Source organism: Budorcas taxicolor, chromosome 7, assembly GCF_023091745.1.
Source record: "Budorcas taxicolor isolate Tak-1 chromosome 7, Takin1.1, whole genome shotgun sequence".
In the NCBI taxonomy this organism is placed as follows: domain Eukaryota; kingdom Metazoa; phylum Chordata; class Mammalia; order Artiodactyla; family Bovidae; genus Budorcas; species Budorcas taxicolor.
In genome coordinates this window covers 12,209,439-12,229,493 of record NC_068916.1, presented here as the reverse complement: position 1 = coordinate 12,229,493, position 20,055 = coordinate 12,209,439, and the positions used below count along the sequence as shown (strand labels likewise).

Below are 20,055 nucleotides of genomic sequence, written 5' to 3'. Positions count from 1 at the left end.
AATGCAGAGTTCCAAAGAATAGCAAGAAGAGATAAGAAAGCCTTCCTCAGCGATCAATGCAAAGAAATAGAGGAAAACAAAAGAATGAGAAAGACTAGAGATCTCTTCAAGAAAATTAGAGATACCAAGGGAACATTTCATGCAAAGATGGGCTCGATAAAGGTCATCTTCTTAGACTCCTTTAAACCGTGCCAGTTTCTTGGTCATGCTTTCTCATGACCTTGTCACTTTTGAAATATACTGGTTAGGACTTTTGTAGAAAGTCCTGTCCCTCCATTTCGGACAATCACCTGATGTTTCCTCATTAGATGGAGGTTATGGGTTTTGGAGAGAATACAAGTGCAAGTGTCCTCACGTTACATCAAGTGCCCATGACATGCACACAACTTATCATTATAATGATAAACTTGATCACTTGGTTGAGGTGTTATCTGCCAAGTTTCTTCACTGCCAGACTACATTTTCCCTTTCCATTCTTTTTTCTAAAAATGAGTCCCTAGGGACTTCCCTGGTGGTCCAGAGGTTAAGAATCTGCCTTGAAAGGCAGGGGATACTGGTTTGATCTCTGGTGGGGGAACTAAGAGCCCACGTGCCATGAAGCATCTAAGTCTACCAGCTGCAACTACTGAGCCCGTGCAGTCTGGAGTCTACGCAGCACAACTAGAGAGTCTGTGTGCTGCAATCAACAAAAGATCTCCCATGATGGAACTAAGACTTCATACACATAAATAAATAAGCCCTGTCTTATTCACTGAACATAGTAGGTGCTCAGTAAATATTTATTGAATAAACGAAGACAGAGGTTGGAAGAATATGAAAGCCAGATCCATTCTATTCTTCTCTAATTATGGTCACAACACTCACGCATCTGAGGTGTATATGTGCCAGCTGTTCAGGCGCAGTACACTGTAAGCCTCAGTTTCACCACGTTTAAAAATGAAGATAATAAAAGGGTCCATCTGCAAAACGGCTTTGAAAGTTAAATAAGCTAAAGCACAGGAAGATGATACTCATACCTGACATTAAACAATTGTTATTACTATTATCTATAAAATGGGCATAACAGTGATCTACTACATAGGATTCTAAGTGCAGAACTGTTTCTGGTTAAGTATAAAGTACTATATAAGTGATTAATGTTGTTGTTATTACCATCATCATGATGTGGTCAGGCCGCCCGCCAGTCCATCTGAATTTGTTTTTTTCTCACGCCCCTCTGCACCGTGGGATCTTAGTCCCTGGACCAGGGATGGAACCCGCACCCGTACCTCCTGCAGTTGAAGTCAGGAGGAAGTCCTGAAACCACTGGACCGACAGGGAAGTCCTGAAAGATGTTTTAATCAATTTCATCCTTTTATTTTGTAACCCTTTTCTCAGTCCGGCCGGTGGCCCCAGAATGTTTGCCAGGTCCAGCTTACCCAGACTGGGCGGGGATATCCTCGGGCTGGGGATTATGACCCTTCTGGACCACTGGCTCCCATCGCCCCGCCCACAGGCCAGGACCGCCTGGATCTCCATGGAAACCCACCAGCCACAAGGGGGCGTGACGCCCTGGAGACGGATAGGTTCCTCTGCCTATTGGGTCAAAGTCATCTCAGTGAGGGGCGCAAACGGGGCCTCTGACGGGTGCGTCCTTGCGGGAAGGCGGGAATACGGCGACGGGCCGCCGGGACTGTACCGTCTCTACCAATCAAGGGTCGAGGTGGCAGTGATGGACAGGCGTAGCGGGAAAAAGCCCAGAGTGCGGGCTTTCACCCAACCGGCGGGCCGCAGTGTCGAGCAACGGCCAATGAAGAGGCGGCGGGGGTGGGGCGAAGAGGCCGGTTGCTCCGGAAGTGGAGGGAGGGGGTGAAAATGGCGCCCAGCTCGAAATCGGAGCGGAACAGCGGGGCCGGGAGCGGCGGCGGCGGCCCCGGGGGCGCCGGGGGAAAGCGGACAGCGGGGCGGCGGCGGGAGCACGTCCTCAAGCAGCTGGAGCGGGTCAAGGTGAGGCCTGGAGTCTCGGAGGAGCGCGTCGGAGGGGAGGGAGGAGGGACGAGGGAGGCGGCGGGGAGGGAGGGCGTTCGCGGGGTGAGGGGTTGGGGGCGGAGCCCCATGGGAGGGGGCTTGGAGGAAGGGGGTTGGGCGGGGCCCCGGGGAGAGAGCTTAGATTGGGGGGGCTGCGGCGGGAGTTTGGATGGAGGGAGTTGGGGGCGGGGTCCCTGAGGGGGGCTTGGATGGAGGGGCTGGGGGCGGGGTCCTGAGGACGGGCTTGGATGAAGGGGGCCTTAGAGGCCGCTGGAGGAGTGAGCAGAAAGGGGGAGACGCAAGGTCGGACTCGTTTTTCAAAACCCTGCTCCCCCGGCCACTCCGTTATGGAGCCTGACCGCCCCCTTGGCACAGTCTCTGCTACCGGCTTTGGGATTCCTCCGCCTGGGGTTCCTCTCTCTGTCCAGCTCTGACCACAGGAGAGCTGGGAGTTCCTGTAACTGCCTCCCCCATTGAATGAGAGGGAGCTCCCTGAAGAGGGCCTGATCTTCAGCTACCTGAGCAAGGCTCTGTCTCCCCATGAGACTAAACTCTCAGCGTGCTGGAATCTTTTTCCCCGTCGGGTTGCCAGCTCTGGGAGGGCAAGCGTGTAAATCTGCTGTCAGGTCAGCAGCAAGTGGGGCACGTCTGTGTCTCCGTGGGTCAGGGAGTCGTGCTGTCTTCTTCATCAGGCTGGGAACTCTGTGAAGGCAGGGCTGTGTCTTCTCCTTTTGACTAGAACTTCTGGAACAGGGACAGTCCCCACCCTCAGCCTGATTGCTCCCTGGCTTGGGCTGTGGCTCCGCCCTTAGCTTGGAAGCTCCGTGGCCGGGGACTGTGTCTCCCGGTCAGCCTGAGCCTCGCTGACAGGGTTATTCCACTCTGGGATCTCCTCGAGGGCTGGGCTGCATCTCCCCCATTAGACTGGGTAGCAGGATCCGAGGTGCCCTGATTCCTCAATGCTCAACTTGGGCCTGCTCCCCACCCAAAACCTTCCTTGAAGTTTTGGGATGAGGGAGTCAGTTGGAGGGCAGCTGTTAATTGAGAAGGGGAAGTCGGGCAGGAGATGGACAGTCACTGGTCAGGCTTACCCCCCCCAGGGACCTAAGCGCCCTGTGTATAGGCTGGTGGGTTGGGAACAGGTGAGTGGAGTTGGTCAAGCCCCCACCTCAGCCTCCTTAGTGATCCTCAATGTCCACAGCTCATTGTGCCTTCAAGTAGCCTTCAGGAAGACAGCTAGGTGGCCCAGTGTGGGCCAGGGGTGACTGGGGGAAGCAATGCCAGTGATAGTCCTCATAGCCTGGGAAGAGGAACGTGTGAAAATGTCAGTCACTCAGTCATGTCCAACTCTTTGTGACTCCATGGACTATAGCCTGCCAGCCTCCTCTGTCCATGGAATTCTCCAGGCAAGAATACTGGAATGGGTTGCCATTCCCTTCTCCAGGGGATCTTCCCGACCCAGGGATTGAACCATGTCTCTTACGTCTCCTGCATTTGCAGGCAGATTCTTTACCATCTGAGCCACCAGGGAAACCGCAGGCAAGAGGAACCCTTAGGCTGTGGAGTTGGGAGGGTGGCATGAGGCCCTGGTGGAGAGACAGGCTCAAGCCATTCACACCTTCCAGAGCTTGGACCACCCTGAACCGTTATGGTTGGTAGGAAGTAGGCCTGTGTGGCTGGGCTGGACCCCAAAGGTGTTGCTCTGCCTTGTGTGAGGGGGATGGGGGGGGGGGCTGCAGGCCGCTTCTACCACATGGTGTCTCAAGAGCCCTGGCTGCCCCTTCCCCAGATCAGTGGGCAGCTCTCTCCTCGCCTCTTCCGGAAGCTGCCACCCAGGGTCTGCGTCTCTCTCAAGAACATTGTGGATGAAGACTTCCTCTACGCAGGGTAAGGCGGGGGCCAGGCAGGGGTTGGCGGGGTGGGATGGTCGGCCGGCCCTGACCTGGCCATTGGCCCCTCCCTGCCATCCCCACAGACACATCTTCCTGGGCTTTTCCAAGTGCGGCCGTTACGTTCTCTCCTACACGAGCAGCAGTGGGGACGACGACTTCTCTTTCTACATCTACCACCTGTACTGGTGGGAGTTCAATGTGCACAGCAAGCTCAAGCTGGTAGGGCCAGGCCACCTCCCTTTCTGACCACATGACCCCACTCTGAGCCTCAGGTTCCACGGCCACAAGTTGAAGATAGTGTACCCGCAGGGCCGTTGTCAGGACTCCAAGTGTTAGGTGGAACTGTAGGAAATTGCCATCTTCAGAGCCCAAAGTGGGTAAATGGCAGGATTTCCTATGGTCTGGCGGCTCAGGGCAGGAGGGACCCATTAGGTCTGTTAGAACAAAGCAGGCTGCCGTGCCTGGTTTAGCCCTGACTTTGACTCCTCGAGTGTCCCACCCCAGGAGGTGAGTGCTGTTACCCCAGTTTCCATGTGAGTTCAGAGAGGTGAACCGGTCTCAGGGTGGGTCGGGCTTGGAACCGACGGGTCTGCTGTGTCCTGTCCTAGGCCTGGCTTCCCTGTGTCCCCCACCTGTGAGGGGAAATTCTTATGCGCCTCCTCAGCGTGTTCTCAGGATGGCAGAGCGGGGTGTGGGGTGAAGGCTGCTTGGGGCTCCCTGGCCCGAGACTGCCGGCCGGTGCAGCCTCAGGTTGGCCCTGGCCCGCTTGGACCCCACCCCCACGAGAACCTGCTGCTCAGGTCCGCCAGGTGCGGCTCTTCCAGGATGAGGAGATCTACAGTGACCTGTACCTGACCGTGTGCGAGTGGCCCAGTGACGCCTCCAAGGTCATTGTCTTCGGCTTCAAGTGAGACTTGGGGATAGGGTGGTGGGGAGTGGGTGGGGGCGGGCGCCCAGGCCAGGCTCTGAGGCTCCGCCGGCCCCCAGCACCCGCTCAGCCAACGGCATGCTCATGAACATGATGGTGATGAGCGACGAGAACCACCGGGACATCTACATCAGCACCGTGGCCGTGCCGCCGCCGGGCCGCTGCGCCGCCTGCCGGGACGCCAGCCGCGCCCGCCCAGGTGAGGGCTGGGGGCCTGGGGCGCCGGGCGGCCTGCTTCCCTGCCCCGCAGCCACGGCTGAGCCTGCGTGGCCTGTGTCGCTGCAGGTGACCCGAGCGCGCAGTGTCTGCGGCATGGCTTCATGCTGCACACCAAGTACCAGGTGGTCTACCCCTTCCCCACTTTCCAGCCCGCCTTCCAGCTCAAGAAGGACCAGGTGGTGCTGCTCAACACCAGCTACTCTCTGGTGGCCTGCGCCGTCTCGGTGCACTCGGCAGGTAGGCTCCCGGGTCTGCCCACAGGCCCTGCGTACGCGCTCCTAGCCTCGGGGCCCTGTGACCCAATTACTTGGCCAAGCAGCCCCTTGACGTCGGTGCCATCACTACCCCGCATCACAGATGAGGTGACTGAGACCCCGGAGAAGTGAGGTCCCTTGTCCAGGAAGTGGCAGTGTGGGCTCCAAACGCAGCCACCCTGCCCCAACACTGCCTACTGGAACTTTCCATGGGGCTAAGAGGGTCCATATCTGGGGTATCTGCCACAGCTGCCACCAGTAGCCACTTGACAGTGGCTCATGTGACCAAGGAACTGAGCTGTTTAATTTTAGTGATGTCAAGTTCAAATAGTCACATGTCCACCATACCGGACGGTGCAGTGCGTCCTTCTATTCGAAAAGAGAAAGGCTGATCAAAAACATAAGGGAGTGGTTAGTGGATAGAGGGCCATCTCTTGGTTTTGGCTGTTGCTGACAATGGGGCTGGGGGAGGGGGCTCCTGCTCTCCCAGGGCCTTATGGCAACAGAGGGTGCCTGTGGCCCAGCAGCAGCCCTGCGCCCAAGCATGTCCCAGGCTTTAGTGGCAGCAGCTGGGGCCCGCCTGGCATTTGGGAAGGTAGGACTGGGTGGTTACCTCCCCCGGATCATCAGGGAGTGCCCCAGCATGCCTGTCTGTGGACAGTGTGCCTTCAACACATGTTCATGTGCAAAAGAACACAAGGAGATCTGTAACCTGTTACTGATGCCGTTTATATATGAGTTTAAAATGTGTTCCCGTTGTGCCAGAACCCAGTCCAATAAAGATGACCACTGGGACTTCAGTGGTCCCGGGGGTCCAGTGGTTAGGAATTTTCACTGTGAGGGCCCAGGTTCAGTCCCTGGTTGGGGAGGACCTAAGATCCTGCACACTGAGTAGCATGGCCAAAAAAAGGCGTCAACTGCCTGCATTTAAAATGGTTGCCCCTTGGGGAGGGAGGGGATGGACGTGATAAGAGGATTCTGTATATATGCTCGTGTGTGTCTGCCCAGTTGCTTCAGTCATGTACAACTATGACCCCATGGACTGTGGCCCACCAGGCTCCTCTGTCCATGGGGATTCTCCAGGCAAGAATACTGGAGTGGGTTGCCATTTCCTCCTCTAGGGGATCTTCCCAGCCCAGGGATTGAACCTGGGTCTCCTGCGTGGGCAGGTGGATTCCTTGCCTCTGAGTCACTGGGAAGCCATGGGTGTGTTATATATGTATATATAACTGAGCCCACCGACCAGCAAGGGGCAGTGCGGCTTGTCCTCGAGCTCTTCCAGGGGCCTCCCACCCCTGCCCTGCCCACCTGTACCAGCGTGGGCAAGGCTCTGCTTCTCGCCAAACCATGATCCCCCAACAAGCTAGGCCTGGACGGGTCAGCTGCCCCCACCCTGTTAGGAAGGACCGCACGGGACAGGATGTGGCCGTGTGCACACGGCCCAGGTGAGGGGCACTGTCAGCGGATTCGACACTCCTCTCACCCCAGGAGGGTATTTACACAGAGGGGGAGTTTGACGCGAACAGTTTCCACTCATCCGCCTCCTCTCCGGAAGTGCCACCGCCCTGGCAGACAGCAGTGTGTTGGCATACTTGTATTATTTCTCAGTGTGACCTTGGACAAGTTCCTCTGAGCCTTGGCCCTGAGTCTCTGAACTGAAAGGACAGCTCCCCTCTACAAGGGCTGCTTCTAGGGGGGCCCAGTGGAGCAGGGCAGGGAGAGCCCAGGGCCTGGTGGTGGTGCTGCTTGGCAGATGCACTGGGTTCTCCACACTGAGATTCTCCACAGGGAGTTCTGGCCCCCGTCAGGTGGAGCCACAGAGAGGCCTGGGATCCGGCCAGGCTGTGCCTGTGCTGGTCTGTCTTGAGTTGAAAAGGACTGAAGACAGTGTGATAAACTGTCAGCCTTCTGTGGCTTATGTATTTGACTGTGCTGGGTCTTCACTGCCGTGCGGGCTTCTCGCTAGTTGCGGAGAGCGGGGACTGCTCTCCAGTTGTGGTGCGTGGGCCTCTTGTGGGGCTGCTTCTCTTGTTGTAGAGCAGAGCCCCCAGGTGTGCGGGCTTCAGTAGTTGTGGTGCGTGGGCCTCTCGTGGGGCGGCTTCTCTTGTTATAGAGCAGAGCCCGCAGGTGTGTGGGCTTCAGTAGCTATGGCTCGAGAGCACAGGTTCCGTTGTGGCGCGCAGCCTTGGTTGCTCCTGGGCATGTGGGATCGTCCCAGATCAGAGCTAGAACCTGTGTCTCCTGCATTGGCAGGCGGATTCTTTACCACTGAGCCACCAGGGAAGCCCTTATGTAGCTTTTATCTCCTGTCGTCATCATAGACTCTCAGCTCCCCAGTTCGGTTCAGTCGCTCTGTCGTGTCTGACTCTTTGTGACCCCGTGGACTGCAGCACGCCAGGCTTCCCTGTCCATCACCAACTCCCAGAGTTTGCTCAAACTCATGTCTGTCGAGTCGGTGATGCCATCCAACCATCTCATCCTCTGTCATTACCTTTTTCTGCCTTCAATCTTTCCCAGCATCAGGGTCTTTTCTAATGAGTCAGTTCTTCAAATCAGGTGGCCACAGTATTGGAGTTTCAGCTTCAGCATCAGTCCTTCCAATGAATATTCAGGACTGGTTTCCTTTAGGATTGACTGGTTTGATCTCCTTGCAGTCCAAGGGACTCTCAGGAGTCTTCTCTAGCACCACAGGTCAAAATCTTCAGTTTTTTGGCGTTCAGCTTTCTTTATGGTCCAACTCTCACATCCATACATGACTGCTTTTATCCATACATGTCAGCTCCCAAGGGCAGGGAATTTTGCCTTATTCACTCCTGTGTCCTCAGTATGGGGCATATGGCAGGTGCTTAAGAGGAAGGTTTGAACGAACGTGTGTGTGTGAGTCCTTTTTCCGTTTTGGTTGGTTCGGACTGATGTCAGCATATGTAAGTCTTCTAGAAGGGCCTCCTGTTGGATTTCTAAGATCCACGCCACCCCCCCAACCCCCGCCACCCCCGCAGGGTAATGAGGGAGGTCAGGAGAGCGTTCTGACCTAAACTCATCTATTGACTTCTTCTACCTCCTTCACTTTTTATGTTCCAGGAGACAGCAGCTTCTGCCAGATCCTATACGACCACACCACCTACCCCCCGGCCCCTCCCAGCCCCCCTGGACCCCAGAGCCCAGAGTTGCTCCCTGTTCTCCCCAGCCTCTGCCCTGAAGCGGCCCCAGCCTGGCCCTCTGGGACCCCCGATCCCTCGCCCGCCATTGCCAAAGCCAAGGAGTTTGTGGCTGACATCTTCCGCCGGGCCAAAGAGGCTAAGGGTGGGACCTCGGAGGAAGTCCGGCCAACCCCCTGCCCAGGGCCCTCAGGCAGCCGCTGCCGCCTGCCCTCTGAGCCCCTTGGCCCAGGTGGGGAGGCGGTGCCCCGGGACAGCCCCCCTGCAGCAGAGGCGCCCGCCCCGGAGCCTGGATACATCAACTACACCAAGCTCTATTACGTGCTGGGGTCCGGTGAGGGGACGGAGCCAGAGGATGGTGAGCGGGAAGCCCCTCTGGTGGGCAGGGCCCCAAGCACGGGAGGCTGGCCTTGAGAGCCTCTAGGCCTCCCACTGCCATCCCTACCCTCTTGTCCTGCCCACTCAGAGTTCGAGGATGACAAGATCTCCCTGCCCTTCGTGGTGACTGATCTCCGTGGTCGCAACCTGCGGCCCATGCGGGAGCAGGCCGCTGTCCAGGTGGGTGTGGGTGGTGGGGAGGCCAAGGGGTAGCTCCTGGGGCACCTCCTGGGATGGCGGTGGGTGCAGTTCTCCCCCTGTCCTTGTCCGCAGGGTCAGTACCTGACAGTCGAGCAGCTCACACTGGACTTCGAGTATGTCATCAACGAGGTGATCCGCCATGACGCCACTTGGGGTCACCAGTTCTGCTCCTTTAGCGACTATGACATTGTCATCCTGGAGGTGGGTCCAGGTGTCGGGCAGGGCAGTCCAGGGCCTCCCCTGGTCTTGGTGGCACTCTCAGTAGCTGTCACGTCCAACCCCCGCCCCCCAGGTCTGCCCAGAAACCAACCAGGTCCTCATCAACATTGGCCTGCTGCTCCTGGCGTTCCCATCCCCCACCGAGGAAGGCCAGCTCCGGTGAGTGGGCAAGGACCCGCCCTCACCCTTGCCCAGCAGGGCCTGCTCTCACGATAGCTCAGTGCGGGGAGCTGGCATATGATAAAACTCCCCTTGACTCCCCAAAGCTTGGATAGGCTATTCCATTATTGTTCCAAAGGTAAAAGCCCCTTAGGGTAGCCTGGGTTCAAGCTCAGGGACCCTGTAGTCCCCACTTTCTCTTGTGCTCACCAGCTTTCCCTCCTGTAGACCAAAGACCTACCACACCAGTCTCAAGGTGGCATGGGACCTCAACACAGGCATCTTCGTGACAGTCAGTGTGGGTGACCTCACTGAAGTCAAAGGGCAGACCAGGTGAGGCGGGGTCAAGGCGAGGCAGGGCTGGGTTGGGCCCAGGGCTGGGAGAGTTGCTCATACCCTCTTCCTCAGTGGCAGCGTCTGGAGCTCATATCGCAAGAGCTGTGTGGACATGGTTATGAAGTGGCTGGTGCCTGAGAGCAGCGGCCGATACGTCAACAGGATGACCAACGAGGCTCTGCACAAAGGTGGGGCGCCGCCCTGACGACAGCTGGGGACTGGGGTCCTGGTCCTGGGGCTGGGCGGGGCCTGGAGCGGGCGCTGATTACCAAATGTTGCTGAATGGAGCTCGTTGACTGAGCAGTGGCATGGGGGTGAAGGCGAGGGCAGCCCAGGCCAGGGCCAGGGCGCCAGCTCAGATGTGGCACCTGGCGGCCCCCCAACCATTCATTCATTTATTCAGCAGACATTAATTGAATGGCTGCAGGCCCGAGGCAGAGATAACCTGCACCTGCCTTGCTAGAGCCTTCTGGGCTGCCATCAGGTCAAGGAAAGAGAGAAGCCTCTCCTGCAGACTGGGCCAGCTAGAGGTTCCAAGGCCTTGTCCCCACCTTCCCCTGCAGGGTGCTCACTGAAAGTTCTGGCAGACAGCGAGCGATACACGTGGATTGTGCTTTGAGGGCCCGGCCGCCCTGGACACTGACTCCAACTACCTCCGCGGCCTGGGAGCTGGCCGCCTTCCTGGTAGCCGCCGGCCGGCCGGCCAACCAACCAACCGACCAAGCGATGACCGGCACTAGTGTTAGGCTGCGGGAAGGGGGCTGGGCCGGGCAGCCCCTGGTGGCCTGAGAGTCTGGACGCTTCTTATTTATGCCTATTTAAGTGGGGAAGGGGCAGAGGGAAGAGAGCCCCCTGCCCCGCCTGCCTTGAGCGCCCGCCTTCACTCTAAGCTGGGTGCGGGCGCTCGTTCCTCGAGAGTTCGCCCCTTTCCTCAGTTACAGGTGTGGACGTGGCCCCCCACACAGCCCAGGGAGGCCAGATGGATCCCAGACCCCTGCCCCGACCACCCTCCGTCTCCCCCACCTGAGGTGGAGAACCTAGTGGCTGTCACACCTCCCCCTCCTGGCCCTGTTGTTCCTCTTCACATAATAAATGTTTTATTTCTGAACCTCACCAGTTCCCTTCATTGCCTGCTACTCATGAGCTCGGGGCCCAGCTGGCCCCCCTCCAGCCCCCAGGCTCCCACCAAAGCCCGGCAAGTCAGCAGTAGCCAAATATGACAGTGGAATTTATTGTGTTTTAAGAAAGACTACAAAAAGATAGAAAACAGCTCGGCACACTAGACTACCACACGTGTGGACACTTTCACCGCCAGAAGGGAGGCCCAAAGGAGTGGGAGAGGGAGTGGGCAAACCACTCCCAAAAGCTGTAGCACGCGGAGCACACAAAATAGTGATTTTTATACAATAGGTCAGGTTCTTTTTTTTTTCTTTTTTCGCTTTTTGCCATAAACATCTATCTCACAGGTTGAAAACACTGAGAAAACCGGAACAGATAAGGCCATGATGGTTGGAAAAAAACCCAACAAGTTACCAACTCCGCTCACAAATCGCACAATAGTCATGGGGGGGGAGGGGGCAGAGGTCCCACACACGGAGGAGAAGCATGGTCTCCAGGAGCGGAGGTGGGGGTTGAGTAGGAGCGTGGAGATTCCATTACAAACCAGCGGCAAGGGGGCTTGGGGGCTTGGATACGAGCAAGCGGAGCACCCAGCCCCGGCTGGGGCAGGCGTGGGCACTCTGGGCCCGCTGCCTGCAGCAGGCCCCTCCGGGCTCTTCGCCCGGCCCAGCCTGCTGCTCTTTGGAAGCCAGAGATGGTGCCCCTTCTGCCCTCCCCCTCTGTCCAGGCTGGGCAGTGCCCCCTTCTGGGGCTGTGGGGCACAGGAGGGTCCAGCGCTGGACAAGATGCGACACCCACAGCTTTAATTGCACTTATACCAAGGAGGGGGAAGCGGTGGGGTTACTGAGGGAGGGGTCCCGGGGCTGCTGCTGCCGACAGTGGTGGGTCCCCAGGTGATGCCCACCTGCGCCCACCCGGGGCTCAGGGCTGGGCCCAGGACAGGCTGTGCAAAGCCAGCGAGCTGAATAAGTTAACAGTTCTGCAAGGTAGGGGGCCTGCCTGCCTGCCCCCTGGGGTGGCGGGGGTGGGGCTGGGGGAGGGAGAAAGATGATGCAGCCTTTGGGGCCAAGCTGGCTGCCCCAGGGGGCACCTGGGCACGGCGGCGGGTTCCTTAAGGCACGTCTTTTGTGTCAGAGTTTGCAGCTGCGGCTCCGCCCGGCCCTGTGATTGTGCGGGCCCCAATGGGGGGGGGGGGGTACCCCCTAGCCTTCCCTGTCTTGGAGGCCCCCTCCTGGCCCTGGCCGAAGCTGGAGCGGTGACAGCGAAGCCACAGAAGCTGTGAGGGACCCTGGCGAGGAGGGGCGGCGGGGGAGGGTGGGCGGGGAGGGGAAGGCCGCGGGCTTAGCTGGAGGGCAGTGCCTGCACGAAGAGGCCGCGTGCGTCTGTCCGCGCCAGCTTGGCTGGTGGCTCCAGAGCCTCAGGGCCCAGCGCGGGCGACTCGCCGCCGGCCGTGAGCGAGATGTCCTGCGGCAGCTCATCCTCGCTCTCCTCTTCTTCCTCCTCCTCCTCGTCTGGGACACACGGACCGGGCCTGGCTCAGCGCGGGGTGGCCGCGCCACCAGGCCCCTACGTGGCGCCCCAACTTGCGCCTCCTCCATCCCAGCCCCCCTGTACCGACCTCCGGACTCAGGTCCTGGCTTTTACCTACCTTTGTCCGGGTCCAGGGGGTTCAGAGAGGTGGCCAGATTGGCGAACTGGAAAGTGGGGAGAGGAAAAGGGGTGAGGGTCCCGCCCAGGGGCGCCCCACCCCGTGCCCTCAGCGTCCCGCTGTGCGCACCTCGCCCATGACGGCGATGGGGGTCTCGCCCTTAGCCTGGGCCACACGATGCTCGATCAGGTAGTACATGTACTCATCGTAGAGCAGCCTGATGAGATGGAAGGAGCCGAAGCTGGCGGCGCTGCGCAGGGTCAGGTCCCGGATCACCATGGAGCTGGAGGCGGCGACAGACAGGAGACCCTCAGGCCCAGACCCACCTCTCGCCCCACTTCCCTGCCATAAGAACCAAGCTTGAGCAAACGAAGCTACCACCACCCAGCCCCGAACGTTTCCCCGGGGTGTCCGTCAGAGAGGGGCACGGCCCTAGACCCACCCACTTGCAGCAGAGTCCTGGCCTTCTTAAAAGGTATGATTCCCTCAGGGAGGCGGGGCTTTCTCTGGCCCCACCCTCAAGGAGATGGTCCTCGTCTAGCCCCACCCCCCTCGAAGAGGCGGGGCCTTCTCTGGCCCTCTTTTGCCCTGCCTGCAAAGCGAGCGCTTCCCGCCCAGCCGGGGCGCACCTGTAGAACGACCACTTGAGGAGGAAGAGCTTGGCGGCCTTGGGGAAGCCGGTGCTGCCCTGGTAGGGCTTGAGCACCTGGCTCACGACGCCGTCCAGCCAGGCCGCCCACTGCTCCAGTGAGTTCTGCTGCTGCAGCGTCACTTTGAAGTCCTGCTCCAGCCGCTGCACCACTCGGTCCTCGCAGCGGCACACCCACGAGGCCTGCTCCTGGGACAGAGCAGGAAGGCGGGTGCCCGTGACTCAGCCGCCACCCCCGGGGACCGCCCCGCCGGGCCACCCCACGCTCGTCGCCTTCCCTGCCGGCGCTCACCTGCACATTGGCGAAGTCCACGCGGTTGAGATCGCTCAGCATCTGGTTGATCTGCGCAGTGTTCTGCAGCACAGCGCGCGCCGCCTGTGCCAAGTGGTTGAGCGACGTGTAGCGACGCAGGGTCTGCGCGAAGGCGCCGGCCGCTGCCACCTGTGGGGCCCCAGGCTTGTGGTTTTCTTGGAATTCACCCTTGCCCCCGCCCACTCAGGTCCCTTCCCCCACCCACTGTGACCTCTCCGAGCCTTTCTTTCTCCAAAAAGGGAGAAAAAAACCTTGTTGCTTTTGTTGGGAGATAAAAGGGTCAGGATTTTTAAACTTTGGGTCATCAGCCACACAAATAATGAGTCAAAAAAAAAAAAAATCAATGTATCTGAACACTATTATTTTTCATCAAAGCACACAAGAAGATCTGGGAGGGCACTGCCCAGAAAAGGCACCGCTTCCATGACCTTCTGCTTCATTCTGTTTGGATTATTATTCCCTTGAATGTCAGCTCCGGGAGGGCTGGAGTTTTGTCCATCTTGGTCACTGCTGTGCTCCCAGCACTTAGAACCAGGCCGAGCACACAGCAGGCGCTCAATAAATGCGTGTGTAATAAATCAACGAATGCATGAGTCTTGCTAGTTCCGAAGGACTCCCCCTGGATCCAGCTTTCAGTTTCTCCACAGACCAAGCCCAGCCTTCTGTCCAGCAGACCCTGGGTGTCATTCTTCTGACATCCGGTCTTGTTAGCATTTTCAGGACTTTAAAAGCTTTTCTTTCTTTTTTCCTTTTTCTCAAGAGCAAGCCCATCCCATCTATCTCCAAACATCTTGGTAGTTAGTGACTGTGTAGCACTGACAGAGACGGCCATCATTCTGTTGCCTTATAGGTGTGGGTTTTTTTTAACATTTTATCTCTTTCTGAACATCTAAAGCACTTTCTGCTGAAGCTCTCTGAAGAGAACTACCTCAAGTTTGCATTTGGTTTTTATTTTAAGATGATGGGTTGCATACAGAAATACCACAAATGGGTTGTGTCAGAAGTGGGCACCTGAGGAAGCTGGCTTGTGAAGACAACACCCAGAGGTCACTCTGAGGGGACAAACATGGGGACGCATCTTATAGCCTTGGTCAGGCAGAAGAGGCTGAGGTCCCCAGCCCCCCTAACCAGGAGGGAGGACCTGAAGCTGTGGGCCCAAGCTGGCCCCTCTGTCCCCCACCTCACACCCTCACCTTCACCCGCAGCATCTCCTCGGGGATGTTCACCATGGCGTGGGTGAGCCAGCTCTCCAGGCTCTTGGCAAAGTTCCGGATCGCTTGGGTCAAGGCACCTGGGGGCGGCAGCGGGGCTGGTGGGGACTCGGGGGGAGGTGGGGCACGGGGAGCAGGGGCAGGGTGGGGCAGAGGCGGGCACTCACTGGGGATGGGCCGCAGCACATCGGGGATGAGGATCTCCACCAGGCCCTGGTACAGCACGTTGTCACAGTGCTTGGTCCACTGCAGCACGGGCTCGAACTTGGAGAGGAGCACCAGGCTGGCCTTGGGCAGCCGCTTCTCAGCCTCATCGTGCCTGTGGGCACCCACCCGGCCCGGGGCATTACAAGGCTGTTCCACAGTCCTGCACCCAGGGTCAGAGAGGCACAGCACCCTCACCCCACCCTGGGCTCAGGCAGGTACCCTCTGCCTCCTGAAGACCCCCGGGGTCAGGCTGATACAGGCCTCACTGCCCCCAGGATCAGAGAGGGATCTCAACATCCTGCACATGGGGACCCAGGCACCTAGCCACTGCAGGGAGGAAATGGCTCGGTGGGGCCCGCCATCCCACACACAGAGCATCAGATTGGTACCCAGGCACACTCTGGAGGCGGGTTCAGAAGGCCACAGGGGCCCTACAAACTGGGGGTCAGAGAGGAGCCCCCACCCCTGCATGGTCTGGCTACCCCAGCCTTGAGGTCAGACTCGCAGGTGCCCAACTTCCTCCCTTCCTCCCCCCGGGGCACTCACACAGCCAGCGGCGGCGCCTCGCTGGGCTGGCTCAGGTTGTACCTCCAGAAGGTTTTCCAGAGCGTTTCCACCAGTGGGAACTGCAGGTTCACCATGACATCAACGATGGCCTGTTGGGGAGGCCAGATGCTCGAGGGGGTCGGGCAGCAGCATGGTGCCCCTCACCCCTGCCTGCTGCCCAGGTGCCCTACCTCACAGTGTTCCCGGTATAGGACCTGGAAGGCCTTGATGTCCCCAGGTCCGATGCCCTCAGGCAACACTTTGCCCTGGAGATCAAGCTCTGAGAAGTCAGGGAGGCTTCTTGAGGCATCTGGGGGGCAGAGAAGAAACCATGAGCCCCTTCCAGTCCCACCTGCCCACCCCTTTCAGCCTCATCCTGGGATCCTGTTAAGTTGGCACCACTTGGCTACCAAGCTCCCCCATGACCAGTTGGGGTGATGAGGTTCAGGGAGGGCAACTGAACCATCTTCTGACTCTCTGGGGGCTGCACAGCCTGCTCTGGGCCCCACCCCCGAGTCCGGGGAGCCCTCACCCAGAAACTGCTGGTACTGCTGGACCTGGGAGCTGATGTCTGAGAGTCCAGTGGCCTGCTGTGGCCCCACGGCCACACCGTTGGTCATGCCCTCCATCTTCTGGATGGGTTTCAGCCTAGAGAAGGGATGCGTAGGCAATGGGATAGGGCGTTAGGCCGCCACGTCCTTCCCTGCCTGCCAGCACCCAGCCAGCCCCGCCTTCCTACCTCTGTTTTTGGGAGAAGGGTTGGCCCCGCATGGCCATGTGCTGCTGGTCCTCCATCAGCCGCAGCAGGGGTGAGCTGGCCTTGATGCGCAGGCCATAGTAGTGGTACTTGGAGTTGCCCCTGGGAGGGAGGCAGAGGGTGAGGGCTGGGCTGCGGTGCCCGGTCATCCACTGGGAACTTTACAACGCACACACCTCCTCTCTGCTAGGGGGCCAAACAGAGCCCAGGGGCTGAGACCCATGTTCCACAGAGCTGGGGTTGCTGGGCTGGGGAAGCCATGGGGACTATGGGGGCCAGGAGAGGCCCCCACTCTCCTGAGCTCTATGAAGATAGGATCAAAGTCGGGGGCAGGCACTTAGCAGGTCTCTGCTGACTGCTAGTCGTAAGTTTGCCAGGCACTGTTCTGAGCACTGAGCACGTGTGAAGGCATGTGTTCCTCATCTCTGCCCTATGAAGGATACTCCTAGCATCCTGCACTGACAGCTGAGGAAACGGCGGCACAGAAAGACCAGGTACTCTGCCCACGGTTCTGTATGCATGCCTGCCTGCATGAGGTGACACTAAGGCCTGAACTAGGAGCTGGAACCAAGAGAAGAGCGGGGCTCAGCCCAGAAAGGTGTAGGGGATTGCAAAGAAGAGGCAGAGAAGGGTGGGCTCACAGGAGGGCTCCTTGCTCCTTCCTCTGTGAATTCACTGACTCACAGGCCACGATTAAGCAATGACTGTGTGCAGCCCCCACACTCTCAAGGGGTGTGCATTTCAGCATCGGGAGACAGATCAGAAATGAGAAGTAACATGAAAGGCATACTGGATGGGTGCTCAGGAGAAAAACTAAGTGAGATGGATGCCACGGAGGTAGAGGAAAGCTGAAGTCTTGGTTAAGAGGGCCGGGGATATTTGAGTCAGGAGACGGGGAAAGGGATAGACAGTGCAAAGGCCCTGGGGCAGGAGCATGGGAGTGTCAGAGGAACTGTGAAGAGGCCAGTGGGGCTGGAGAGGAGTGAAGGGACAAGCAGAGTGGAGGACCTCGAAAACTTAGGGTGAGGGCAGGCCTTGCGGCCACTGGGGGCTGTCAGGGGCAGGTGGCCCCACCTGGTGCCCAGCCGGCGGGTGCGCAGGCCCATGAAGACGGAGCGGATGAGCTTGCCGAAGGAGGCGGCGTTGACGGGCTCCAGCTTCTGTTCCTGGCAGTGCAGCAGGTAGTGGCAGTACAGGGTGCTCCGCGGCAGGCTCACACCCTCGGCCGTCTCATAGTTGTCCAGGAGCCACTGGACCTGGGGCCCGAGGGGCATGGAAGAATCGGAAGAATGCTAAGAATGGCTTCCATTTCTCAAGCGCTCGTCGCTAAGTGCTCTATTTATTTCTAATTGTGGTCTTGACAACCATGCTGGCGAGGGTGTCATGTCACCCTTCCCCACGGGAACTAAATCCAGCAGAACTCCCTAGAACTGCGCTGTCCCAGGCCGTCACCACTAGCTGCGGAGAGCTGTTAAATGAGTGTAGGCGGAATGGAAAAAGCCAGTGTCAAAAGGTCACGTCAAGTATGAGTCCATTCACAGAACATTCTCGAAATGACAGTGTTAGAGAAATGGGGAACAGATTCGTGATGGCCGGGGGTCAGGAATGCTGGAAGGGAAGAGGGTAAGGGAGACTTTGAAAGGTTAGCACCAGGGAGATCTTTGTGGGGACAGGACAGTTCTGCATTCTGAGTTTGATGGTGGTTTCCCAAATCTACCCATGTGATAAAAAGACACAGAAGTAGATACCCCCATATAAGACCAATTGTCAGTTTTCGAGTTAGATACTGTACTACAGTTACGTAAATTGTAACGAGTGGGGTAACTTAGGTGAGGGGTCCACGGGGATCTCTGCAGTTTCTGTGACCATAATTCTTTCAAGATCGTTTTTTTTTAAAAAACAACTTGGCAACTTCTTGGTGGTCCAGTGGTTAAGGATCCACCTGCCAATGCAGGGGACACGGGTTCAATCCCTGTTCTGGAAAGATCCCACGTGCCGTGAGGCAACCAAGCCCGTTCACCACAACTACCGAAGCCCGCACGCTCTAGAGTTCATGCTCCACAGGAGAAGCCAGCGAGCTCAGAAGTCTGTGCCCCACAGCGACACAGACTAGGCAAAAGTCCAAGCACATCAACGAGGACCCAGTACAGCCAAAAATAAATAATTTTTAAAAAGTCTAAAATAAAAAAAATAACAACAATTCTGTTTCTGGGACTGTGAAACTCACATTTCCAGCGCTCAACAGCCTCATGTGTCCTGAGGCCTGTACACTAGGCCAAGCAAAGAACATATCCATCACTGGAGGATGTTCCAGACAGCACGGGTCTAGGGGAGCACATTTTCAGAACCCACTCGGGGGTCGTGAAGTCAGTTATGGGGGTCATGACAACCATTAAAAAATTCAGACTAGAAGCCAGGCTGCCTGAGTGCATGAGGGAGGTCCTGTCTTCTGAGAAAGCTTCGGTCTTGGTAATGATGTCCACAATGGGTGGCCGTGGGAGAGGGCGGGAGTTAAACATGAGGGGAAGCCATCACTTAGACCTCAAGCTCCTGGAGGACAAGGACCATCCCGGGACATCCCACCCACAGTCACAGAGCTGATGACAAGCCCCATCAGGATTAGTCCCTAGGGCTGTTCCACAGAGCCGCCCTGGGCACAGGAAGGTTATCTCACTGCCTTCCGGATAGACACAGATCCTTGCTCCGGGTAGCTCCTGGCATGGTGGTGCCTGCATCTCCCGCCCCATGCTATCTATCCGCCATCGCCAGTTACTATCAGACTCGATGACACTTCCTTGGGTAATAGCTCCAAGAGCTTCAGGCATATCAGCTGAGGCCCAGAGAGGCTGAGGAACTTGCCTGAGGCCACACAGTGAGGAGTCAACCCCAGGACCTCTTCACCTGAGCGCCCTGGCACCAGGCTGCCCAGACTCCTGAGGATAGTGGCCGGCACCCATTGCCCGCCGCCCCTGAGGGGCCCCCCCACCCCTGCCTCCTCTGGGGCTGGGTGGGCACTTACGGTGGCTGGTGAGGCACGGGTGGTGTGCGAGTAGGACTGACTGGCACCGCCCAGCATGTAGCTGCCTTGGATCACGTAGGTGCCTGCTCCACCGCCTCCGCCGCCGCCGCCCCCACCCCCGCCGCCCCCGCCGCCGCCGCCGCCGCCACTGCCGCCACTGCCGCCGCCGCTGCCACCACTGCTGCTGCTGGCTCCACTTCCACTGCTGGTGGAGCTGGCGACGACCTGGCTGCCGGACACGTACATGGGCACAGAGCCGCTGCTGGCCACCGCCTGGGAAGTGGCGGGGGTGCTGACCTGGGCAGCTGTGCCCGCGGCCTCATAGTAGCTGGTGCCTGCCGTCTGTGGGTACAGAGGCGTCTCAGGGTAGGAGTAGGTGCTGGAGCGGCTACAAAAGAAGTAGAGGGCGGGAGACAGGGGATAAGAGCTGGGTGGCCCAGGGGCATCATGAGGGAGGCCCTGCAGTGGCGGGGGAAGGGGGAGCAGGGCAGCAACCGCTCCATGCACTGCACACCCCCCCAGTGCCTGGTGGGCAATTCTTCACTGAATCCTCAAAGCAGTCCCGTGACTTCGGAGTCCCTGCTTCAGCCGTGAGGAACTGAGACTGGAAGAGCTGAGTAACTTGCAACAGGCTAAACACTTCAGTTGCTCAGAAAACAAACTATTGAGAGAATTCCCTGGCAGTCCAGGGGTTAGGACTTCTCGCTCCCACTGCTGGGGGGGTCCTGGTTGGGGAACTGAAATTGCTCAAGCCTGGTGGTGCAGCCAAAAAAAGAAAGACCAACAACTATTGAAGGCCTGCTTGGGCACTGTTCTAGGTACGCTGGACCCAACA

The 20,055-nt window shown here is 58.3% G+C and overlaps 2 protein-coding genes across 2 annotated transcripts in view; one reads left to right on the top strand and one right to left on the bottom strand.

Annotated features, from left to right (window-relative positions):
- The first annotated feature begins 1,854 nt into the window (after positions 1–1,854).
- DCAF15 (DDB1 and CUL4 associated factor 15) lies at positions 1,855–10,864 on the top strand. The gene is made up of 13 exons (XM_052643231.1): positions 1,855–1,986; positions 3,797–3,894; positions 3,983–4,118; positions 4,700–4,806; positions 4,887–5,026; positions 5,113–5,283; positions 8,382–8,816; positions 8,925–9,016; positions 9,110–9,238; positions 9,330–9,415; positions 9,644–9,748; positions 9,824–9,939; positions 10,315–10,864. The coding sequence occupies exons 1-13, from the start codon at positions 1,855–1,857 to the stop codon at positions 10,368–10,370; spliced, it is 1,803 nt and encodes a 600-aa protein (XP_052499191.1). The 3' UTR covers positions 10,371–10,864.
- A 117-nt stretch (positions 10,865–10,981) lies between these two features.
- RFX1 (regulatory factor X1) overlaps positions 10,982–20,055 on the bottom strand; it is a 33,231-nt gene continuing 24,157 nt past the window's right edge. The window contains exons 9-21 of the mRNA XM_052642728.1: positions 19,221–19,608; positions 17,276–17,457; positions 16,184–16,303; positions 15,977–16,092; positions 15,636–15,754; positions 15,445–15,554; positions 14,859–15,010; positions 14,674–14,771; positions 13,460–13,609; positions 13,148–13,356; positions 12,648–12,801; positions 12,519–12,564; positions 10,982–12,381 (exon numbers count right to left, since the gene is read on the bottom strand). Of these exons, the coding sequence (XP_052498688.1) occupies positions 12,212–12,381; positions 12,519–12,564; positions 12,648–12,801; positions 13,148–13,356; positions 13,460–13,609; positions 14,674–14,771; positions 14,859–15,010; positions 15,445–15,554; positions 15,636–15,754; positions 15,977–16,092; positions 16,184–16,303; positions 17,276–17,457; positions 19,221–19,608 (2,014 nt within the window). The 3' untranslated portion in view covers positions 10,982–12,211. The remainder of the gene's footprint in view (positions 12,382–12,518; positions 12,565–12,647; positions 12,802–13,147; positions 13,357–13,459; positions 13,610–14,673; positions 14,772–14,858; positions 15,011–15,444; positions 15,555–15,635; positions 15,755–15,976; positions 16,093–16,183; positions 16,304–17,275; positions 17,458–19,220; positions 19,609–20,055) is intronic.

Coding starts and splice junctions, on each gene's coding strand:
- DCAF15 (XM_052643231.1), top strand. CDS start 1,855: ATGGCGCCCAGCTCGAAATCGGAGCGGAACAGCGGGGCCGGGAGCGGC. Junction 1,987..3,796: donor AGCAGCTGGAGCGGGTCAAG/GTGAGGCCTGGA, acceptor CCCCTTCCCCAG/ATCAGTGGGCAGCTCTCTCC. Junction 8,817..8,924: donor GGGGACGGAGCCAGAGGATG/GTGAGCGGGAAG, acceptor CTGCCCACTCAG/AGTTCGAGGATGACAAGATC.